Here is a 22,904-nt window from a genome sequence, read left to right as displayed (position 1 = left end):
TTTTCCTACCTTGGAGTCTTTATATGTCAAAATGGATGCAGATCATAGGAGCTCAATTCCAACTTAGACTTCTCTAAATTTAGCCAGATTTGGATCTGAACCCAGGATTCATCCATATGAGTTGTGTAAGAATTTTAGCATATATATATTAAAAAAAAAATCCTTCTCACTCCAATGAGTGGTATGTGTCTTCCTCAACCTCAGGTCCTCTACCAGAGGCCTGGGAGTTTGAGGGGTCTGCGCAGTATCTTAGCCGTTCCTAGCACTGCACTCTTCTGGACAGAGAGCTCTGAGGATACAGACATAAAATCATATAAGACAAATAGAACTGTGGCTACTTAAGCTCTGTAATACTGGTCATATTTTATCATTTGTATTTACCCTATAATATTTTAATTGCTGTGTTGTTGTTAATAGCAGATTAGATATGTTCCCTTCAGGCTATGCATCGCTTCAGATTCAAATCCAATTCTTTAAAAAACCTAAGCTTTTCCCAGGTTCCTATAGCTACCCACACAATCAGTGGGTGAAAATACAGCCACTTTAATATTATGACCTGCGGTTACAACAATAAACTTCACTATTACTTACTTACTATAATGAGTTTCAGACAAGTACTATGTTTACTCCTTATGTGTGCTGATACACTTTTTGGAATCAAATCCAAAACAGTGTACTGCCCTAGTTCCACAGAGTTTAAGGATTCCTGTTTCCACAGAGTTTAACCCCTTTCCCAGCATGGACAGAAGCAGAAATGCAGATCATTACTTGGAATAATATGATCCATCATGGTCTCAAGCAACATTTAGCTTTGTCTACAGAACATGAATACTGGTAGATGGACTACTCCGCCTCGTCACTAACTTCTTTTTTCCAGTTGTAGAAAAAATGTACTTCATTTATTTTGCCTTTGACAATCTCATGTTGATTTAGAAAGCTGCTTAATTATGTTGCTTAGCTTGAAAGTTTAATCTTATTTTTAAAATTGTTCTGTGTAATTTGTTTTCAATGAAACCACTTTATTAACATATTTGAAAAGCAGTATGTATGAACTATAAATTAATAGGTACTACTCCTACACTAATAAGGAAAATAGGTATTAGTATTTGAGCTTTCTAAAATATCATTAATTTTTAAATAAAAGAAAAAATGTAAATATAATAAAATACAATTCATACACATTCATCTGCCTTGTACTTGTGCAGAAAGAAAAGCATTAAGCTCCAGTGATGGTATCTCTATCTAATTTGTAGCTCTTATTACTATTATTTGTCAGCCCTTGTTTTTCTCAAAATATTCATTTAAATGTTTTATTTTTTATTCCTTGCTTCTGTAATAATTCATTTTGTTGTTTTAGAATCACAACTACTGCAGCTTGCATGATGGACTTGAGAAGATACCCATTAGATGAACAGAATTGTACACTGGAAATAGAAAGCTGTATGTATTTTTAGAGAACATGGTTCTACTAATTTCAGATATATAAAATAGTTTGCACAAAATATATATTTTTTAGTTTTGTTGCAAATATTTATTTAATTTTCCATGCCCATAATGTGTTCTGAAGTCATGAGGTAAGCTAGCACTGCTAAACTTCGTGATTTTTATCACCACTATCTAGAATGAATTAGCAGTAGCAGCATTACACTTACAGGAGTTGTAGAATTATCTGTATACTTTTCCTTTTTCCTCAGGTGGTTTTGTAAGATAGCACAAGCAAATGGGGAGCAGCAGTATGTTTGGGGGTGAGTGGGACTACTGAGGGAATGATATCTTGTGGGAAGACATCTTGCCAAGCTTCACCCGCCGCTAAATTTTAGAACCATTATTAAATAACATAAGAAAAGCCTAATAAATGAGGCCATAAGTCCATTTAGTCCAGCATTCTGTGTCACAAAATAACCAATAAGATTAATTTGGGAAGTTCCTAAATAGCCTCTTTCTACTGTCATTTCCCTAGCAACCAGGGTATAGAGTATGCTGAGCATTATTTAGAAGATATCAGTACTTTAGCCATTGATAGCCTACTCCTCTGTGTATCTACTGAGTTCCTTTTCAAACTCTTCAGATTGGCTGGCATTCAAAAAATGCTATCTGCAAATGTCACAATTTAAATATGCATTTTATGTAAATATATTTCCTTCTGTTGGTATTGAATCTCCCTGCATTTAGTTTTAATGGATGACAGACAGACAGATTTTCTTCTTTGTTCCAACTAAAGAGCCTAAATTACTGTGACCTGCCCTCATAGGGCAACTATTTCAATCCCATAATCATTTTGGTTTTGATCTTTTTTTATACTTTTTATAGCTTTTTTTTTTTTAGCATTTGGTGACCAGAAGTACAAACAATACTTCAAGTGACAGACAGACAGAGAGAAACTTTATTTTGGTCATTGACCAGCAAAAATACATTCAGTAAAACAAACAAAGCAAAGTTAACCCCTAACATCAATGACTACTGGCAACCATTTGTGGGCAAAGCTTACACATAATGTAGCAAAATTCTGCTACTTTGAGAGAGAGAGATTTATCCTGGTTATCTAATAAATAATGCAAATAATATTATTGGAGTGCCCTGGAAATTTAGATAAAATGGGTAATCAGCTGGTGGCAAATGTCCCTGTAGAGCTGGCAGTACAAAAGAACATGCATGGGCTGTGGTTTCTATAGCACCCATATCAAAGGGGCAGTGTTGAGTATCCTAAGGGGTTTTCCTATATTTCCCTTCCAAAACAGCTGAGCGGAGAGCATTAAATCGAGCTAAAGATGAAGCTGTCCTGAATTTGGGGACTGTAATGTGATAGAAATATGAAGCCGGTATAGGAGCTAAAATTTGCTTATTTACAAATATGTGGGGAGAAGAAGCAGCAACTTCTGTTTGGCCTTCCAAGTCTAAGATTCTTTGCCTTAATATTGATCTAGCTTGATCTAGCCCTAAAGTTAAGGATGGCATCACTGGAAAAGCCATAGTGGCTCCGTTTCTTTTGGAGGGCTTCAAAGATGATTTGAAGTTGCCTGCCAATGTTAGATGGGTCAGTCCACCAAGACCGTGGTGTAGTTTTAGCCAGTAGGTAAAGATGTTTATCCAGAGACTGGATTCAAGCTTACTGACTCCTGTTTCCCATTGAAGTACTGCATTTGGGCTGCAGTGGGTTACCTGAAAGATGCTTCTCAAAAATTTTGTTTGAATTCTTTCTAAGGTAATCATGCTGTTATACGGTCCTAATTGAGCCCCATATAGCAGTTGTGCTCAGGCTTTAACTGCAAACAACTTAACTGCAGCAGGGCATTTCTGCTTCCTGAAGCTTGAAAAACTGTCCCTGTACATTTAAATGTCTTAACCTGCTCGATGGACTGCCCATCTAAGTTCCAGCTTCTTTGTTTTTGGGTATTTGGAGAACGTGAGAATCTTGGTCTTGCAATAGTTTATTGGTAATTCCTCCTCAATACAATCATGCATAAGTGATCTTATGGCTCTTCTAAGGCCAACGGAAGTAAATGATTTCAAGTGTGGTCTTACCATAGTTTTGTATAATATAAATTATTATATTTGCAGTTTGATTTCCTTCCAAATTATTCCAAGATTTGCCTTTTTTTTTTAACAGCAACTGCATGTTTTTATCAAGCTGTACATCATGATTTCATTAATGTATAAATGAAGTTTGGATTTAATGGTCAGTTATTGTATACTTTGATTTTTGTGTCTACATGCATACATTTATACTTGCTTACATTGAACTGTATTTGCCAACCTGAAGTCCATTCACCCAGGTCTGAAAAATTCTTTTGAGCTCTTCAGAATACCTTTTTCATTTTAACCATCCTAAACAATTTTACTGCTTAGCCCTAATTTCAGATCATCTACATACAAGTTTCAGAGAACTAGTCCCAGCATTGATCAGTGGGGGACCACACTGTCAAAGAAGTCTAGATAGTTATTGATAAAAGACTTACCTTTGCAGAAACCATGTTTATTTATTTTATTTATATTTCAAATTTCATCACTGCCTGTCTCCCATGAAGCGATGTTTTCTCCTTCTCAAGAAAATGTATAATTAAGTATCATCCATATATTGATGACCCCTGACAGCAAACCAGAGATGACTTGTCAGCCCCACTAGGTAGACCAAACCAGAAAATCAATTGAGGTTGTTGCTGCTGGCACAAAAAATCAGCTGTTTGGGTGCTCAGCAGCACCATGCATGCAAAGCAGTGGAACTGGAGGCAGCTCACTGCTGTTGGAGCACAGATCAGATGTTTGGCACTTGGTTGTGCACTGTAGATGTAGAAACAGATCAACAGCATTGATGCAGCAATGGAAGTGGAGTCAGCAATGCTTTGGGGCCAGCCTCATGCAATCTGACAAGTGCAGGCATTAGTTATAGAAATTCATCAGACAGTAGCAGTTTTATTCTTTGAGTTGGAGGTACTGGTGTTTTGGCAGCAGTGACTTGATAGAGCAGTGGGACCCAGGTGACCTAGTGGTAATATGTTAGGCCAGCCTGCATTCTACAACTGCTGCTCAGCCTCTGTGCTAGGCTGGTAGCCATTTTGCCTCCCTCACACCATGTGGTGTCAGACCTTGGAAGTGATATCAGTATAGCCGTTGATGCTGGAGGTGCTTGGAGCTGCATACAATTGGCCCCTGCCACACGTGGATTCAGCTGCATGCATAGAGTTTGTAACAGTTCAGAATCATTCAAGTTTGCTTCAGGGTGCATTTCACATCATCAGCCCCTGTGCTTTTTTGTTCTGCAGGAACTTGGACGAACTTGCAGTTGTTTGCAGCACTTTTTCATAATTATTCTGAATTTTGTTAAGAAATTTAAAGTCAGGTATACCCAACATGAAATGACATTGACCCAGTGGAGCTCAACAAAGAAAAATAATCTTTAAAAAAAGCAAAAGAGAAGGTGATTGAAGCAATTTCTGGATCTACAGTATTGTGAAATATGTAATGCCTTCAATAATGAATATAGTTAACGAACATTCTGAAAAAGAAATACAAGCTGGTACATCCAAAAAGATGACAATGAATCATCTTCTATAAGTATTGATAGTGGGGAAGAGAAAGGAATGATAGGAAGAGGCAACACTAACAGGGAAAAATTAGATGCTAGTGAGGACTTTGATCTTTGATGAAGGAGAGAATCAGTGATATTTTAATTTATTCTGATATTGCTGCTTGGCCAATACCATTTCCAGAACAATTGGTTAGTTAATCTGGTTAAGAGGGGAAGTGAACCTCTTCAGAATAAAGGTGGACCTTACTCTTCAGGTCAGTGAGAAGGACAAAAGAGCAAAGGTTGATGCTTGATTTCATGATTTTATAAATCTTTACCAAACAACAACAAAGTGTTGAGAATGGTTTTATTTTTGCTGCAGACTGCATGCAGATAATGAGGCAAAAGCTGGAACAACCATATTATAACTGGCTGTAAAACCTGGTGGAAATTAAATCCTAAAGTCCCTGAATATGAGGTATCTGAACCATATCTCTCCTTAGAAAAATGGAAGACCTTGGCAACAGGACTGAAGTTCCAAAAAAAGTATTGATAAAATCCATCAAGGGGAAATGGATAAAGAGGGGGGGGGGAAGGAAAGACATTTTATATGTAATTATGCCAACAAAAGTTGTTGGTCTTACCTTGGCAGAAAAAATCAAAAGGGCAATGTTGAATGCTTCAATCATTTTCATGAAGAACTGGACACTTATTCTGAAACAATGGATCAAATAATGTCACTGTCTACTATCATTCAGCCATTTTCCATGATTTTTGCAAAAGAAGAAAATATTTAGATGTTTCTACCAAATATAACAGAAATTTATGATGACTTTTCTGGTGAAGATATTTTAGTGGAAATTTTCTGACTGCAGAGACATTGGAAAGCAGCTGAAATTGATGCCAAAGAAACAAAGATATGGACAGTATTGCAATTTCTGGATTTTTTTTAAAATGGAATTTAATGAATCTCTGCACTTATCCCTATGTTTAGGACTTTTCCTAACTATTTGCATATCTGTTGCCTTATGTGAAAGAACATTTTAAATTTAAAAATTAAAATTAATAGGAAGTGTTCTTCAGTGACCAAAGATAGATTGACAAACCTGGACATACTACCTACTGAATGTGAATATGCAAAGATTAATTTTGATGAAGTCACTGACAAATTTGCATTAGTTAAAAGCTCAGAAAAAAACCCCATATTATTATTATTATTATTGATTACTGCAATATATTAATATGTAGGTATAAGTTTTTTACCCTTTTTTCACCAAAATGCATTAATTAAAAGGTATTGATCCATTACTTTTTCTCTTTTTTGTACTGTAACATGTAACATTTTTTTACTGGCATGATTTTATATATTTGAAGGTCAGTAAAATAGAATTATTACTGTCTCTTTCTTTTCTGGCCATTTTTATTATTGTTTCATTACATGGCTATTGCTGAAAATGATTTTGCCATAGTGGGGAGGGTTAAAAAATAATCCACCCTGGGTTTCAAATACACTGAGTTCTCCATTGGTTAAATGCAAGGAAAAGGTGGTAGAATTTTGAAAACTAGATAAATGTATTCTCTCTCTCAATTGTTAATGAGTATGTTAAGGCAGCAATTCTGGGACTGAGAGTGAAAGGTCCCTTCTGCAAGTACCGAGTCATGTCTGACCCTTTGGAGGGACCCCACTTTCTGGGACTAGTTTCTGCCTTTTTTCAGATTCCTTAACAGATAGACTACTCACTTAAAAGATAAGATTGCAAGGCCATCTGGTTCACATCTTCCATGTTTTGGAAATGTGGTTTTTCTTTCCCAGATTTAGAGAATTCCATAACATCAGTTTTGAGATCTCCAGCCTTCTACCCTACAGGCTCAACCATTCCAACCAAGTGTATAAAAATGTAGCAAAGACTCTGTTGAAATATCATTCTAAGAAGAATGGTCTTAATAAACAGGGCCTATCTATATCTAGAACTGAACTGAAACTCTGCAAGTATTTTGTTGCAAAAATAGTCATCTGCATCACCTGAAAAATGCCATCCAAATCAAACATCCTTTATTATTATCCACACCTTGATCATGCTTGATCATCAATATCAGTATCCATTTTTACAGTGTTACTTCATATAGACTTCATATGGATTAATCATCCCAGCCAATCATTACCTGCATAGTCAGCATGATGGCTTCATATAATTGGGATAATACCATGTATTCAACGGATAAACCTTTAAGCCAACATCACAAGCTCATTTGAATTGCTGATGCTATGATACTCTGGACATGGTGAAATGGTCAAGATTTATCTCATAGTGAAATGATCCAGTTTTATCTCATTTTAACTAGCAATACCTTTACATTTATTGCATTATTGCATACAGCTTAAATTATTTTTCGAAGTAAAATTTTCAGTTATATAATAATCATACAACACGTATTTATTAGTTTCTTGTGAAAACAGCATGAATTTTTGTCATGAAGCAAGGAGGAAAATTAGTTCCTCAAAATATATCTCAAGCTATAACATACAATGTACACACATAGAGACCCAACAGAAAGTGTATTGGTACAGGCATGAGGAGAAGAGACAGAATAAAGTTCTAATAAGCCTGTGGCTTATTTTTTATGGTTTATGATGGATATACACACACTATATTATTAATAACAATATTGGGGAATATATGTGTGGTTGCTTCATTGCAGGCTTAGGAGTGGGGAATTTAGTTCTCTTCTTTAGGGCAGAATAAAAGTTTGAAGAAAAATGTGGCTATCATATATTTTGAGAACAAGATGCTAAAGCACTTCTACTTTGTTTTCAGATGGATACACAACAGATGACATAGAATTTTATTGGAGAGGTGGAGATAATGCAGTCTCTGGAGTAGAAAGAATTGAGCTTCCTCAATTTTCTATTGTGGAATATAAACTTGTGTCCAAAAATGTTGTCTTTGCCACAGGCACGTATTTCCTAATTGTTGAATTTCTATTATTCCTAAATCTCTAATGCATGCCTAATTTTATCTTTATATAAGAGGTAATTAAAATGGGGTGGGGCTAGTTGATTCTTTTTTTAAGAATACTTTGGTGTTACAAGGTCTAAAATTTTAAAAATGACTAGTGTGTTTTATGGTTTTTAAGTAAAGAAAAAAAATTTGTACCTGAAACTATTACGAGGCTTGGAAAATTGGTTGAGTCAAGACTTCCAGTCTAATGAAATCTTTTTGACAGGAAATTCTACAAAATGAACATGTGAACGGAAAGATTAATTAAGCTGCTGAATTATCATGCAAAGCAGTCAGTTGGCAGTATGAGAGATACAACAGGATTATAATTTATGTTGAAAGAGAGCAGAAACTCAGGCGCAACTTTCCAGTACAAGTTATTTATCCTGGGTCAAGCTATCAGTCAAATTATTCATGATTAAAACAGTTTGAGAAATACCAATGTAGTATTTATTATGTTAATTGATAAACATTAATATTTCATTTTATTATATTAATATTAATAATATTGATAATGCTAATAATTGTTACTAGGAGTCTTGATGGCACATAATCAATCAAACATTAATATTTAAAATAATTAATACCAGTATTTGTGTATTGAGAATAACTAAATTATATTTTTTTCTGCACAAAATTTCAAACAATGGAATACCAGATGCTTGTTTTGGGGAATGATACTCTCTAATAATACACACTAATTTTGCAATACATTTACTATATTTTATTCATTATATTTTAAATATTAGGAGAGTAATTTAAATGTCTGTTTTTTATATAGAAGGTAAAAGTATTCTAGCTTATTAGTATCATTAATATTTATTTTAAAGAAAATATATATGAGAATTTAATGCCTATTTTTTTATTAGGTGCCTATCCAAGATTATCACTGAGTTTTAAGTTGAAGAGGAATATTGGATATTTTATTCTTCAGACCTACATGCCCTCAATATTGATTACCATTTTATCATGGGTATCCTTCTGGATTAATTATGATGCATCAGCAGCAAGAGTGGCTCTTGGTATGAAATGGTGATTAGTTAGGACATTACTTCATTTGCAATATAAAATATCAATTACTAGAATTTGCAAAATATTAATAGGTCAAGATCATGTATATAAATATTGTATTATTTTGGATTGATTCAGTAATGGTTCATCTTCACATATATAGCAATTTTTATAAAATCTGTTATTTAAACTCCCCAAATAGAGCTCAGTTTCTTATTGCTGTAGCAATGAACACCAACTAGCAGTCAGAAGACATGATAAAAACTCCTTAATCTCACAACACATGGACAGATTCAACCGCAATTTCAGCTGGAAAACTGTAAGCATCCTAGACCAAGCCAAATCCAAAAACACTAGGGAAGTCCACCAACACTAGCAGGGCAAGCTACTGTATATAAACAGGGAGCAAACCCCATACTCCCTAGCACTGATAATGTTGGGTAATGAAACATCTGCAAGCAAACAACCAAACTCAGAGAGCTCCAAGGACTCCACAGATCATCCTTGAGCTACAGATATTCTTTCCTATTAGAATGTTCTCACTCTTGTAATTTCTCTTACATTTTACACATCATTTAAAAGCGCCTGGAAATTACTATATAAATAAGTTAAAGAAAAAATACATGAAAGATTTTGATTCTTGTTTTTCTTTCCATTTTAGGTATTACAACTGTGCTTACCATGACAACTATCAACACTCATCTCAGAGAGACTTTGCCTAAGATTCCATATGTCAAAGCCATTGATATGTATCTTATGGGCTGCTTTGTATTTGTCTTCTTGGCCTTACTTGAATATGCCTTTGTCAACTATATCTTCTTTGGGAAGGGCCCTCAAAGGCAGAAGAAACTTGCTGAAAAGACAGCCAAAGCAAACAATGATCGTTCTAAGTTTGAAAGCAACCGGGTAGGATTTTCATATCTTCTACAAGTCTGTCTTATTTTCAGCTTCAAGGGATAGTTCCAATCAATCAGATTAAGCGCAATTGCCTTGCAGTTGGATTGTATCTTAGGTCATACAGAAAGCACAGCCATCTCCATCACTTCATATTCATTCCAGTTTAGCGGTGTAAAATATTCCGCATATACAGAATGCAATAAGCACAAGAATTCCTAAAAACAGTGTCCAAATTTACAAAGTTCAAGATTACAATAGTGAACAATAACCAGTCATAGGAATTTGTCCTTTCATCACTGGTCTTTATGTAGTTTCTTTTGCCCCACTGATTCCTCCCTCCCTCCCTCCCTTGGATTCTGCCAAACTTTAATCAACTCTGGGTAGATCCACAGAATAAAAGGAAACAACGATATGCAATCCAGGGGAAAAAAATGAACAAGATGGCGAAACTTAAGAATGTTTCCCTTAAGTATTAAGTTGTACCTCTGTTTCCTGTAGTGACAGAATTTCTTTATAGTTATCAGAGAGAAGAAAAAGACATCAGGGAGATTAGTCTTGCTTGTCTTACATTAGTTAGCACAGCAGAGTAAAATTCCTTGCTATTTTGTTTTTGCAATTGTATTTATATGTACTACTGTAATAAAATTTGACAGGAAAAGACGGCTCTAAAAATGGGAACCTTTAATACACATTTTCATAGTTGACACTAATGCACAATGTGCAAACTAAACCTTACATATATTGTTAAAAATTAATATTTCTCCAATTAAAACACATAATTGAGTATATTAGTAAAATTTATATTCAGAATGCATTGTTTGAAGAAAAATGGTTTACAAAGCATATATATGTTAAGAAAAATCTGTTCAAAAATGATTATATTAGAAGACCATTCATAGAAAAATACATACAGTATGAAATTTTCCCTGGACTTAAAAGGTGCAATTTAATGCAGACAGGAAATGAATTTGTTTAATAAAAATGAGAACATGTATGAAATTTATAGTTTTGTAAATATTAATTTTAATTGTTTCAATAATGCTAACTATGTACCAATATTCATTTATTTACTAAATAACTAAAAGAAGAAGTAAAGATTTTGAATGTTGGAAAATAAGAAATTGGCAGACACTTTCATCCAAAACTTATGCAGTAAGGAATCATATATTTTGAATATGAGAAAGCAACCTTTATAACTTCCAGGGCTACAAATTTGCTAGTTTAGGATTAGAAATTCAGCTGTGCACATGCATGCATACACACATACACACACACAGAGTTATTCAAATACCATATTTATCTAAACCTTGTCCCTCTCCTTCCCAGAGTCTCATTGTACACTTGTTTTCTAGTGGTGGGAAACGAAACATCTAGTCTGCCAGTCAAGTTATCAGCTGTTTGTTTTCCTGCCACTAATGGCAGCAAGAAATCAGAAATCTGTTTCCTGACAGTTGCTGGTGAAAACATTATGTGGTCTTTCTTGTTCTAAGGATCACATATTTTGTGTGTGATTGCCTCTTGTGGCTTCCCATCAGAGACTGACCACTTACGATCTCAGGGTTCAACTGCAAGCTTAGGAATCTTTCTTCTGTATAAAGAGAGGAGAAGTCTAAATAGGAAATAAATGGTTAGACAATTGAAAGAATAATTAAAACCAATACCAAAACTTCTCTGTGCATTATTAATTTGTTTTCTAGCTGACGCTTAGCAAATGTTTGTGATTATCTAATGAGAGTTGAAGGAAAGTTGAGACAAACATCTCAAGGCACATGTAGGATTATATTATTTTAAGGACATTTTATTCTCAGTATAATTTTGGAAAGAGAAACACTGTCATATTTTGTAATAATTGCCAATTCATGTGGAATCCAGATAGGAACAGTGTCACTATAGTACTTGATTTCAGTGAAGAAGATGGTGCTGTTTTTACCTTACTTTTTTAATATATATATATGAGAAAGTGTACTCCAGTGTAAGATGTAGAGGCACATCTGAGTTCAGACTTTATCTCTCTGGTTTGAATGAATTTGTAACTAGGTTCATAATACTTCGTTAGACCTCTACCCCTCTTCATAATATTAGAGCCCCCGGGGTTCTTTAATTAAGAGCTCTGAAACATAAATCGACTCAAATTACTGTAGTGGGATGTATTTGTCAACCAAAATAAATCACTAGATCAAGACTGGCAAATAATATGACTGACCCTACGGGTCTGGCCACGATAAGGCTTCAGTCCATGGGTGAATATATATATATTAATAAGTATTAGTCTTGAAAGCCCTATGCTGTTTTCAGGATCAGAGGTGACCTGTCAATAAGTAAGTAAGAAGGACTTCTCTTGTATCTACTTGGTCACTGGACTTAAATCCAGCAGGATTCTTTTTATATTTTACTGTTAGCATTTGTCCCCCTTTCATTCCTCTCTGGATTGTTTTGGATCTACACATGTTCCAAGGAAAGTAGCCACATTGCTAGAAGGGAAGAGACACTACATGAAACAGGTCAAGGAAGATGCATTTATAAAACAGAAATATGAAAATTAAGATCGGGAAAGTGTTTAATCCTTGTCTGTAGATCAATTGTGGAGAGAAATCTTGGCCTACCCTAATAAATATTAGTGATTCCTTTGATTGATTAGATTGGAGGCTGTTTGTGTTTTTCACTGGTGGCTTTCTTTTTCTTTTGCCTTTTTCCTATTTTCCATTTTTAATGTGCTTTTTTTTAATTTATATAGGTCATTTTCAGTAGTGTATTAATATTTCTAAGGATTCAGATAGGCTGTGCAGTTAATTCATCTTCAGAAGTTAGAGATGGAAATTGGTGAACCAGATATATAAGTTTAGGTGAAGTCCTAATAAAAATTGCTGCTTGAAAACAATCTATTTATGCAGTTTTAATAATGCATCAGAGAAAGATCAGTATTTTTAATATTAACAGTATTAATATTAACAAAGATGTGGTAGCAATAGTTTAAGCTCTTGATAGTGTATTAAATACAGTTCCTCAGATATTTTGCAAATGCATCTCAGTAGCACTTTGCTATATTTATAATGCTTATTTTTCATTTGTACTGAATGTTAGCAATTAATAACACTTATTGGATGCTAAACAATGTTCATTAAAATTAGTCTTCTGAGTTTTAAAAGACAAGTGGGGAATGCTGGAGTTTACAAGTAAGGAAATTCCTAAAAAATATGTCAGGTTATAGAATATTCTTAATCAGTCACTTTTGCCTTTATGCATTTGTAAATTTTTGGTTGCATTTTCTGTTACACTAAACAGAATTTTTACTATTAAGTGATTGAGGGTAAAGGTGAACTATGTAAAAATTATTGAGTTGAAAATCCACAAAACATTTGGCAAAATTGGAAATAAAACATGTCACTAGATTGCATTGTTTGATGCAAAATTTCCAAGTATATAATGGGAAAGGTAGCAAGAGAAAATGCATACACTGCAATGGACTGTAGTTCAGTGTGCTTAAAAAGCACTGTTGGCAGCAGTCTGAATAAAAGGTACAAGAATTAACAGTGAGCAAAATTTGGGAAGTTTGGGGCAGCTTTACAGTGTCAAGAAAGTATGCAGATCAGATTGTTGCTCTTCAGCAGATCATTGAGAAAAATATGAATATGAGAAAAACATGTTATTGAATATTTGTTGATTTAAAGAAAATATATGATAGAGAACAGACTGGAATTTCTTAAGGTTTCCAGGAGTCTGGAGATGGTAACTTGCTGAATGTGACGGAAGTGTATATAAAGGAAGTAAAGCATTCATGAGAATAAATAGAATGCTTAGTGAATCGTTCAACATTGAGCAGAGAGTAAAACCAAAATACGTGTTGTCCCCTTGCTCTTTAATGTATTGTATAAGCTGGGCTCCTGAATAATTTGCACCAAACGTTAAATAGATTATATGATGCAATGAAGAGTATGGATCTGGAAATAAAAAGTATGGGATTGGCTTTCTAGAGATCAAAGGTTCAGAAAACGGGCATGTGTCCAGAAATCTCACCAATAAGCACATGGTGCTTCTTTGCAATGTTTATCTTTGTTCAGATTTTCCTATGCAGTCTTCCTTTGCTCAAAGTCTTTTGTATCACACTCAGCATCCGTATGTAATAGGAACTTCCTTCAATAAGGAAGTGTTTATTAACTTACTTCTGTTAGATAAAAGCCAACTGCTAACCACAAGTAAGCATAATGTGGAACATTCTACCCCCCGAGGTGAGGCAGGCCCCTTCGCTCCCGACCTTCCGGAGGGTCTTGAAGACCTGGTTTTGCCACCTCTCCTGGGATGGGAAGGGCAATAGCTCTTCCTGGGGGTAGCTGGTGTTGCAGAGTTCTCCTGACTGAATGGAAATCTCCCAGTTGGATTTTATATTTATATTTATATTTTTATTATTTTATTATTGGTGATTTTATGATGTCAGGTTTTAAAGTGAATTTTATTGTAAACCGCCCAGAGTCCCCCTTTTAAGGGGAAATGGGCGGTGACAGAAATGTGAATAATAAATAAATAAATAAAATAATCTGAAGTGGGTGAAAAGTCAAGCTTCCATAACATCTAGAATGTGTAGATCTTTATGAGACTCATCAAATCAAGACAGTTGATTATTTACAGGAGATTATTTATAGTACCAAATCTACATAATTGTGTCTTGTTGAAATTGGAGAACATATATTAAAGCAATCAGTACGTCAGTGATTACTACATTTTAAGTTATTGGAAAGTAATCCATAGGTTGTGATTCTGTAGTACTTAAGCCATTATCCTTTGCTAATAATGTAAAATAGGTAATGAGGCAAATGCCGTGTGGAAGTTCCTTACCAAAATAGACTAAAGGGATGAGAATCCTAAATGTTTCTTTATTATTTTTTATAAATATGGATAGATGTAGCTAGCCCAAGATGTTTACCAGATTGGCTTTTGACATTAGCTTTAGAAATGGTTAAACAATTTGCATTGCAAATCTTTGCTCTTTCAAGCTATGACAATGTCACAAATTGTTAATATTAGGGCTTTACAAGGACTGCCAGATAAATATAGCATATTAAAGATAACATTATGCAAAATATGTGCACTATATTTTTGACAGAATAATATTAGTGTCTTCAAAATGATCCTTAATATTACTGCCATATTAAATGCAGAATAAAAAGGGAATAAAATAATTTAGGCAAGATGAATTATCTCCTAGTGCATTAGACCATAAAAAGTTAAGGCTTGGTGAGTGTGCAAGAAAAGGTCTTTTGTCTGATATCTAATACTATTTTTTTCATTCTTGGCCCATTAAAATCAATGGCAGTTTTGTCATTGCCTTTGGTGACATAAGTTGGTACCTAATGTCTATTTCATTGATACTTCAGTGTCATAGTAGCTTTCTAAAACAAAGAAAGATCAATATCTAGTAAACCTCCAGCACGACAGAAGAGCTGCTAGTTTTAAATATTGTTGGTTATCATTCTCATGTATAAGTAGCAAAGAGTAACTCAATTTTTCACTTGAACTGGCACACCCAGTTGAAACTTTTTATATGAATCCTTTTTAAATTTCTAATAAAAATGAATTTGTGTACAGCTGGCAGCTTTCAAAACTGCTGTGCAAACCTTGCCAAAGATGCAGATTCTTTAATAATTTGAAAAAAATATTTTATATGCACTTATATGTACTAGGAGATAATTCATATGTAATAGAATGTGAGGGTGACCTTGGAGAACAAAGGGATGCTGCCTAGAGAACAATCAGATAAAAGGAAAGGAAGTCCTCAAGAGGGTAACAGTCTTAGGAAAGACCCACCCTGGCCACTCAAGCGATAAATAGGGAAGGTGTGAGATTTGTACTTTCAGACTTGCAAGATTCTGTTAATGTAGACTTACAATAAAGTAGAATTAGTTCATCTAGTCATGTTTCCTGTCTGGTTTACCTGGAAAGGCTGACACTTCTGCACCCTTTGAAGTTTCTCTTTCAAAAGTTTTACGCAGCCCTATTTTTAATATATGTTCAAAATAAAAGATTCAAATGCCAGCTGCTTACTGAAGACAGGAAAATAGTACTCAACTCATGTTACATCACAGTCTATTCCAACTAGAGAGTGTGCACTCTCCAAGAAAATGTGAAGAGCATAGTTGAAAAAAGTCAGCACATTAGTTCTATGTCTGTCTCCCCATTCTAATTCTTTTTCCCAGAGTGTATAGGAGCCCAAATTAAAGAAGCTGGGGGGAAATTGACAAGGGATCTGCCTCTCCATTTAGTCCAAATGACAGGTTGGAGGAATGGAGGTTCTCTGTACCTGTGACCTGTCAGTTAAACTATTTTTGGACATGGATCAGGTACTATCCTGAAAGAGAACCAACATCCCATGCCCCAGCTACACTCAAGCCCACTCCACTGCACATTAAAGAGAGAGACTGGTGGCTGTTTTATTCACTATTATGTGATGCTTGGTCAGAAGGTGAAGTGAAGTTTAGGTATAACCAGTTGTTTTCCTAACTTGTGTTGCATTAGAACTCTGAAGCTCTCAAAAAACTTTATTGTGTTCATTAATCAGCACAAAGGAAATCAATCTGCATTAGAACTGTAAGGACAGCACAAGTTGCCTTTGTTAATGAGATTGAATAGGGCTTGGACATTGGGAGAGTACAATTCACACCTGCCTATTTTTCTCCTGACTCAAGGACTGGAGGAATGCATGTTAATCTAACCACAGGGACGAGGTCAGTCTTGCTATAGATTTTAGGATGGGATGGGAGAGGGACATTTTTTTTTAAAAGCAGGCCTCATTAGAAGATCTTAAGATCTGGGTAGATACATATCCAGATACATTTTTAAAATGTGTAACTTCAAGGTCTTGATAACTAAAAGTGAGAAAGAAACTTTACATTTGATTTATTATGATAAACTAGAAAAGTACAAACTGAAAATACAACACAATCTCAATCTTCATAATCATACCATTTCACAAAAATGTTTGTTTTCCATACACAAACAACCCTACCCTCCAGGTTTCATTCTCAATTTTCAGACCAATATACAGTAACTACAGAAGTAATAATTTCTGTGAAATATGTTAGTGACAGTGATTATACTTTCCAAACTCAAGTAAACTCAAGTAATTCAGTTATGATAGGATTGAACTTACACAGTGCTACTGAAAAATAAAAGGCATGAATTTGTGTCCCCCCGAAGTATGCAAATATAAAATTAAAGCAACAACAATAGTAATGCAATGATGACTGAGATGTTCAGTAATATCCAGGTACCATAGAAAGTTTAGTGGCAAGATGGAAAGGAAATAAGGAAGAGGGATGATTCTTGAAATAAAACAGAAAGATACTGTATCCATTTGTTTCCATTTGTTTTTACTCTTTTAAAATAATCCAGTTAATTTTCAAGGGTATTTATATGGATATTTATATATGTATAAATTCCACTTTCTGAATATGACATAATATTACTTTTTATTTATTGATTACTAATTATTATATATAAATATGAATTAGTTATGGATTAACCTTATCAATTTGCTTCTTATTAGGTGGACATGCACGGGAACATATTGCTAACATCCCTTGAAATTCACAATGAAGTTGCAAGCAATGAAGTCACAGCAAGTGTCACTGATCCTCAGAATTCAGCAGTATCCTTTGATAACTCAGGGATCCAGTACAGAAAGCAGAGTTCACATCGAGAAAACCTTGGGAGACGTACATTAGACAGAACTGGCGCTCACACTAAGAAGAGTCATTTGCGGAGAAGGTCTTCTCAGCTAAAAATAAAAATTCCTGATCTAACAGATGTGAATGCCATTGATAGATGGTCAAGAATGGTGTTTCCTTTCACATTTTCTCTTTTCAACTTAATCTACTGGCTATACTATGTCAACTAAATTGACTTTTACTTCTGGTTTTTTTAACAAAAAAGACTTTAACAAGCGAAATACTACTTTGCCTGTTATTTTGTATATGTACAGAACTTTTACACTATATATATAATATATACATACTTACATATATATATATATATATATATATATATATAAATCCTGTCTATGTGTGTACATATATTGTGAAAGAATGTGTATTATACTCATTGTGCATACACATGTACACACACACTACATAACAGACAGTGTACACAAAATGCCTTTTAAATAAACTTTTCAAACAAGAGAGAGGCAGCTTTTTGAAGCAGTATGCTTTGAGAAATATAGTTCTGTAAGATTACCAAAACTTTATTTAGATCATCAAAATTCTGTCCTATTGTTCACAAAATCAATTTTACATTATTTTGATGTCATTTACATTGTCCATTATGTAAGATAGTTAACAATGATAAGTTTTTAATTTGTGTTTCATATCAATTTAAAAATCTGAAACACATCTATTTTGTTAATATATTTTATTCACAATGTAATATTTTAATTTTGCATTTTCTTGATCACTTACACTTTTGCTGGCAACATTCTTACAAATTGCTACAATAATGTTGTTTGAAATTGAAATACTGCTTACATTTTCAGGATTTTTTTAAACGTGGGATTATTAAATCCTCTCCTATTCAAAATTAGGAGTTACTATCTATGGAGATTCTTTTTGATAAAATACAGTAAAACATTCATTTGATATACTTCAGCCAGTGAAGTCCCAATCAAATCAGGCTCAATCCCCAATTAATGAACTAAAATCTACAAAATCAAGGATTTGTCCAGTAGAGGGTTTGTTCATTACCTTTAGATGCTATACAATGTACCTCAATGATATAAATTGATACAAATGATGAAAATTCAGATTTAATGAGATACCCTCCCCCTGCATGGTCTATCAAGTCAAGGTTTTACTGTATGGTCACTTTTATTCTCATGTGCTTTGTGTGCTTGTTGACCATTTTCAAATCTCCAGGAGATGGCTAGATTACAGGAGATTTTGAAAGGCAGCAGGTCTGTGGATTAAATCAATTCTGTGGGAATGGATGAAATTAGTTATTTTTAAGCTTCTTGCTACTATGCAGCTTTAACAAATTTCCATGATGCCAACCAAGAGATGATCTGGTAATTCTAGCTCAAAGTTTTATAAAGAAAAGCATTCCAAAGATAATTTAGAAGATAATCTTGTTTGTTTTTTATAACAGACAGGAAAATGCATTCATATTATCAAAATTCTTTAAACAAGGTTAGTGTAAAATATATTTGCATAATATGCACATAAATATATATATATATATCAATATGTTATTTAATTTTTAGTGCTTGCTATTGTGATGGCATGTTATATCATTCTTTTGTTTCTGTGATGTTACAGTTTCTTTTCTTTAAAATTAAATCAATAGAACATTTCTAATGTATAGATTCAATAACAGAACATTTTCAGATCTATTTTGTATATACACTGGAACTGATAAATTAGCTGATGTGATATATTCACAAAACATAAATAATAGGGAACAAAAGAATTGCTTCAAGTTTGATACATTATTATTTCATTAGGCAGAATGTTGCCAATTTTGTTTTCCTTCTTATTCATATTTTCATCAGTTCCAAACTTTTTCTTACTAACAGTTTCTGGTAATTAGAGCACAAATACTTCAGTGCTGTAAAATTAGCATACAGTTTAGCAGTACAAGTTTGGAGAAAACTGCATAGAAATATGAAGTGAAGTTGTGAGGTAACATCCATCAACTATGTACCCCATGAATTTCACTAGAGCAACTTGGACTGTAAAAATTATATGTGAGTTCATCTGGAACTTTCATAGCCTTATATGTGTGGAAGAAAAGAACCAACTTTCATATTGCCTACTCTGCCATTGGATTAGCATGTGTCATGCTACAGAAATCTTTTTGCACGTCACTGTCATGCTCTCACATAATATATCTTTTAAGAAAGGAAGGAAGTCCAACATCTTGTGAAGGTTGTGTCTACCCATAGGACACAACAGTCCTTCTTCTTCTCAACACTTTAGAGATTTTGAAAGTGAATGTAAAACTGCAGTGGGTATAAATTATCTCTCTCCATTGCCATTATAGTAGTGGGAAACTTAATTGGATATCACCCATAGTTTATGTTGAGGCTGACTTTAAACTATCCACTTTTGGTTTTCATTTTAACTTCTTTTGGTAAACTGTGATCTTTTTAGCAGAAAGCAATGTTGAAAAAACAGATATTTAAGAACTTGTCCAGTGATGTAATAGATTTTTTTAACGTGTCAAAAAGGGTAAATTTGGGTGTGATTCAAAATCACACAATTTTATTGTTTTCAGATGATTTTGAGGGTAAGCTAAGAGATGAGCTAGTATCTAGACTGGTGCTGGGGGCATGGCTTTATTGGATGAATATGTATAAATTAAAACTGCATCAAAAATACTGTTAATGTTCTGATTCATTTTGCTGTCATGCCAATACTGGCATTAAAATATCTTCCAAAAATCCATTAGTTTTGATCAAAATAAGAATAAAAATTCAGTGAAGTGCTAGTATTGTAATTTAACAAGTGAAAGCTTGTACATTAAATACTTAAGAGGAGCTAAAACTTTGGTCAAGGTTGAGGAACTAAAGGCAGAATCAGCCTGCTGAAGAAACAGAACTGTAACCTATGACACATACACTGCTCTAAAGTTTAAAAGGTAATAAAATATTTGAGGATTCTAGAAAAGGGTCACACTCCCACTCTTAACCCCTCCTCCAAAAATGGAAAGACAAGCTGAGGCCTAGCCCTTCTAATGGCCTCACCACATCACCAGAACACTTTCTGTGGAGATACTGAAAGACAGATACAGTTGTGGAGCTTGAGCATAAGCAATCCCCTTGCGTCTTTCCCAAAATGGTCTTTCACCACCTTGGTCATCAGTTTCAATGGGGAAATCTATGTGTGCTTATATATGAATTTAGCAGCTGCTTTGACTCTCAATAAAGGACCTTAACAATGATCAAGAAGCATGCATCAGCATCAGAAAAAATATTTTAGAAAAAAAATCACTATTCAGTCAAAAATAAAGTTCAGATTCATAAAGTTTAGCAAAAGCTACTAAGACAACTCAATGACTTCATAGTGATTTCCTCCATTTTAGACGTATTCTTCCATTGCTGTAATAAGCTCAGCCCAATCTTCTAGTCTATTGAATAAATAGTGAGCATAATTCTATGCTTAAGTCAGTCAAGGAATCAGCAGGACTTCTTTTTTTAAAAAAAGAAACTTTTAGAAAACACTGGGTATATTGATTGTTTTTCATCGAAAGCACAAACTTCAATTTTACATGTAAAAATGTCACAAAGCTTGGAATCCATCACTTTGTATTGCTCTTTCTCTATAAATATATAGAGGGAAAAATAGATATTTCAAAGTTCATATTTAAACTCACTGAGCAAGTGAATTTACCAATGGTATTCAGCAGTAGAATCTCTAAATTTTTTCCTTCTAATCAGTTGTCTCTACTCAGCCTGAAAGAATGAAAAGAGAAAAGTTGAATTAAAAACCCTTCTAATTAAGAAACAGAAGTGAAAATGAATGTACAGGGGACTACAGTTTTAACTTGAAATGTTTGTGGTATGTGTGTGTTCATGCCTGAAAACAACCTAGCTTATATTTACAGACCTTTACCTTATACTATTGTTTGAAGAAAAAGTCAAAGGATTGGACAAGTGAGTAGCTACAATTCAGCTCATACCAGAGGATGAAGATTTTTCAAGCCAAACACAGGAGATACCATGACAGGAGCTGACAGAAGCAGCACTTCTCCAAAAGAAAAGCAAACAAAAAAACAAGCTCAGTGGAGCAGAGTTACACCAGAAGCAATGCACATAAAAAATACCACTCTGAATGTTCAAGGAAAGAAAAGGAACATGGTAGAACAGAAGACAGAATGGTGGTTTATTGAAGGGCAAAGTGGTTGTAGTTTCATCCTTTAAGAAAACAAGAGAGATCTGAAAGTGAGTCACTGCTACAAGAAAGAAAAACAAATGTGTTTTGTCTAGTACTAGAAGCATGGATCAGGAACATGACAGCACAAGTTTCAAGGCATATTAAGTCCACTTACAATATCTTTGTCCATGTAGGGACAAATTATACTGCAGTAGCTAGTCATGGACTTGCAAGATATAGGAAGGAAACTCAGGACTCTTTGGGGCTAAAGCAGTGTTCTCATCCAATCTTCCAGAGTAAAGAAGAAAACCAACAAAGGAAATAATACTGAAAGTGAATGATTGGTTCATTTTCAAACCAATATTGTTTCTTCATCAAACAATATTGATGGAAGTAATTTGGTTTCTGGAATCAATTATAGAGAAGATGGACTCCTGGCAAGAGGAGGACTGCACCTCATAAGGACTGGTTAAAATGTGTTTAGTTACAGCATTGGAAGTGTGCAGGAGGAACAAACAAAAGAAATATTACTGTTGGTTTTACTATCATCCAAACGAAAGAGAGGGTGTGGATTAAGTTAAGTTATATTCATGTATTCAGTGTTAAAGTAGCAAAATACACATCAAGACACACACAGCTACCTCCTTTGAGTTAAGTATTTCCTTCTTTCCATGCTGTTCAACTCTAGTATTTTTTATACTTCCTTTTCTCAATAGGGCTGAATAGCATAGTGGCTATGCTCTTTTCTTAAAATATGGGTTGCCAGTTCAAAATCAGCAGAAACTTTTTAATTGCTATTTTTTCTTCAGTTCAGTAGTTTAAAAAAAAAATCCAGGGGTGACCATTTTCCCAGTCACCTGGAAACCCGACTACCTGGCAATTGGAAAAAGCAATTTACAAAGATAATAGCCACAGTGCTATTTCAACATAGCATTTCCCATAGATAAAGGGAAATAGAGAAAATATTAGAGCATTAAAAGGGTATTCCTTCCTGTGAACTGCTGGGGTTAGCCTGAAACAACATTCTATCCCAAATGAACAAGAACACTCAGGGTAATATAATGTGGAAAAATGTACTTAAAGAAATGGAGCAGAAAACTGCCCTCTGAGATTCCTTTAATGATGAGTTGGGGATTA

The 22,904-nt window shown here is 34.2% G+C and overlaps 1 protein-coding gene across 1 annotated transcript in view; it reads left to right on the top strand.

Annotated features, from left to right (window-relative positions):
- GABRB3 (gamma-aminobutyric acid type A receptor subunit beta3) overlaps positions 1-17,800 on the top strand; it is a 126,384-nt gene extending 108,584 nt beyond the window's left edge. The window contains exons 5-9 of the mRNA XM_063305009.1: positions 1,358-1,440; positions 7,822-7,959; positions 8,874-9,026; positions 9,677-9,921; positions 17,450-17,800. Of these exons, the coding sequence (XP_063161079.1) occupies positions 1,358-1,440; positions 7,822-7,959; positions 8,874-9,026; positions 9,677-9,921; positions 17,450-17,800 (970 nt within the window). The remainder of the gene's footprint in view (positions 1-1,357; positions 1,441-7,821; positions 7,960-8,873; positions 9,027-9,676; positions 9,922-17,449) is intronic.
- The last annotated feature ends 5,104 nt before the right edge of the window (positions 17,801-22,904 follow it).

Source organism: Candoia aspera, chromosome 5 (genome assembly GCF_035149785.1).
Source record: "Candoia aspera isolate rCanAsp1 chromosome 5, rCanAsp1.hap2, whole genome shotgun sequence".
NCBI classification, from domain to species: Eukaryota; Metazoa; Chordata; class Lepidosauria; order Squamata; family Boidae; genus Candoia; species Candoia aspera.
This window is presented reverse-complemented; position numbering and strand designations above follow the sequence as displayed.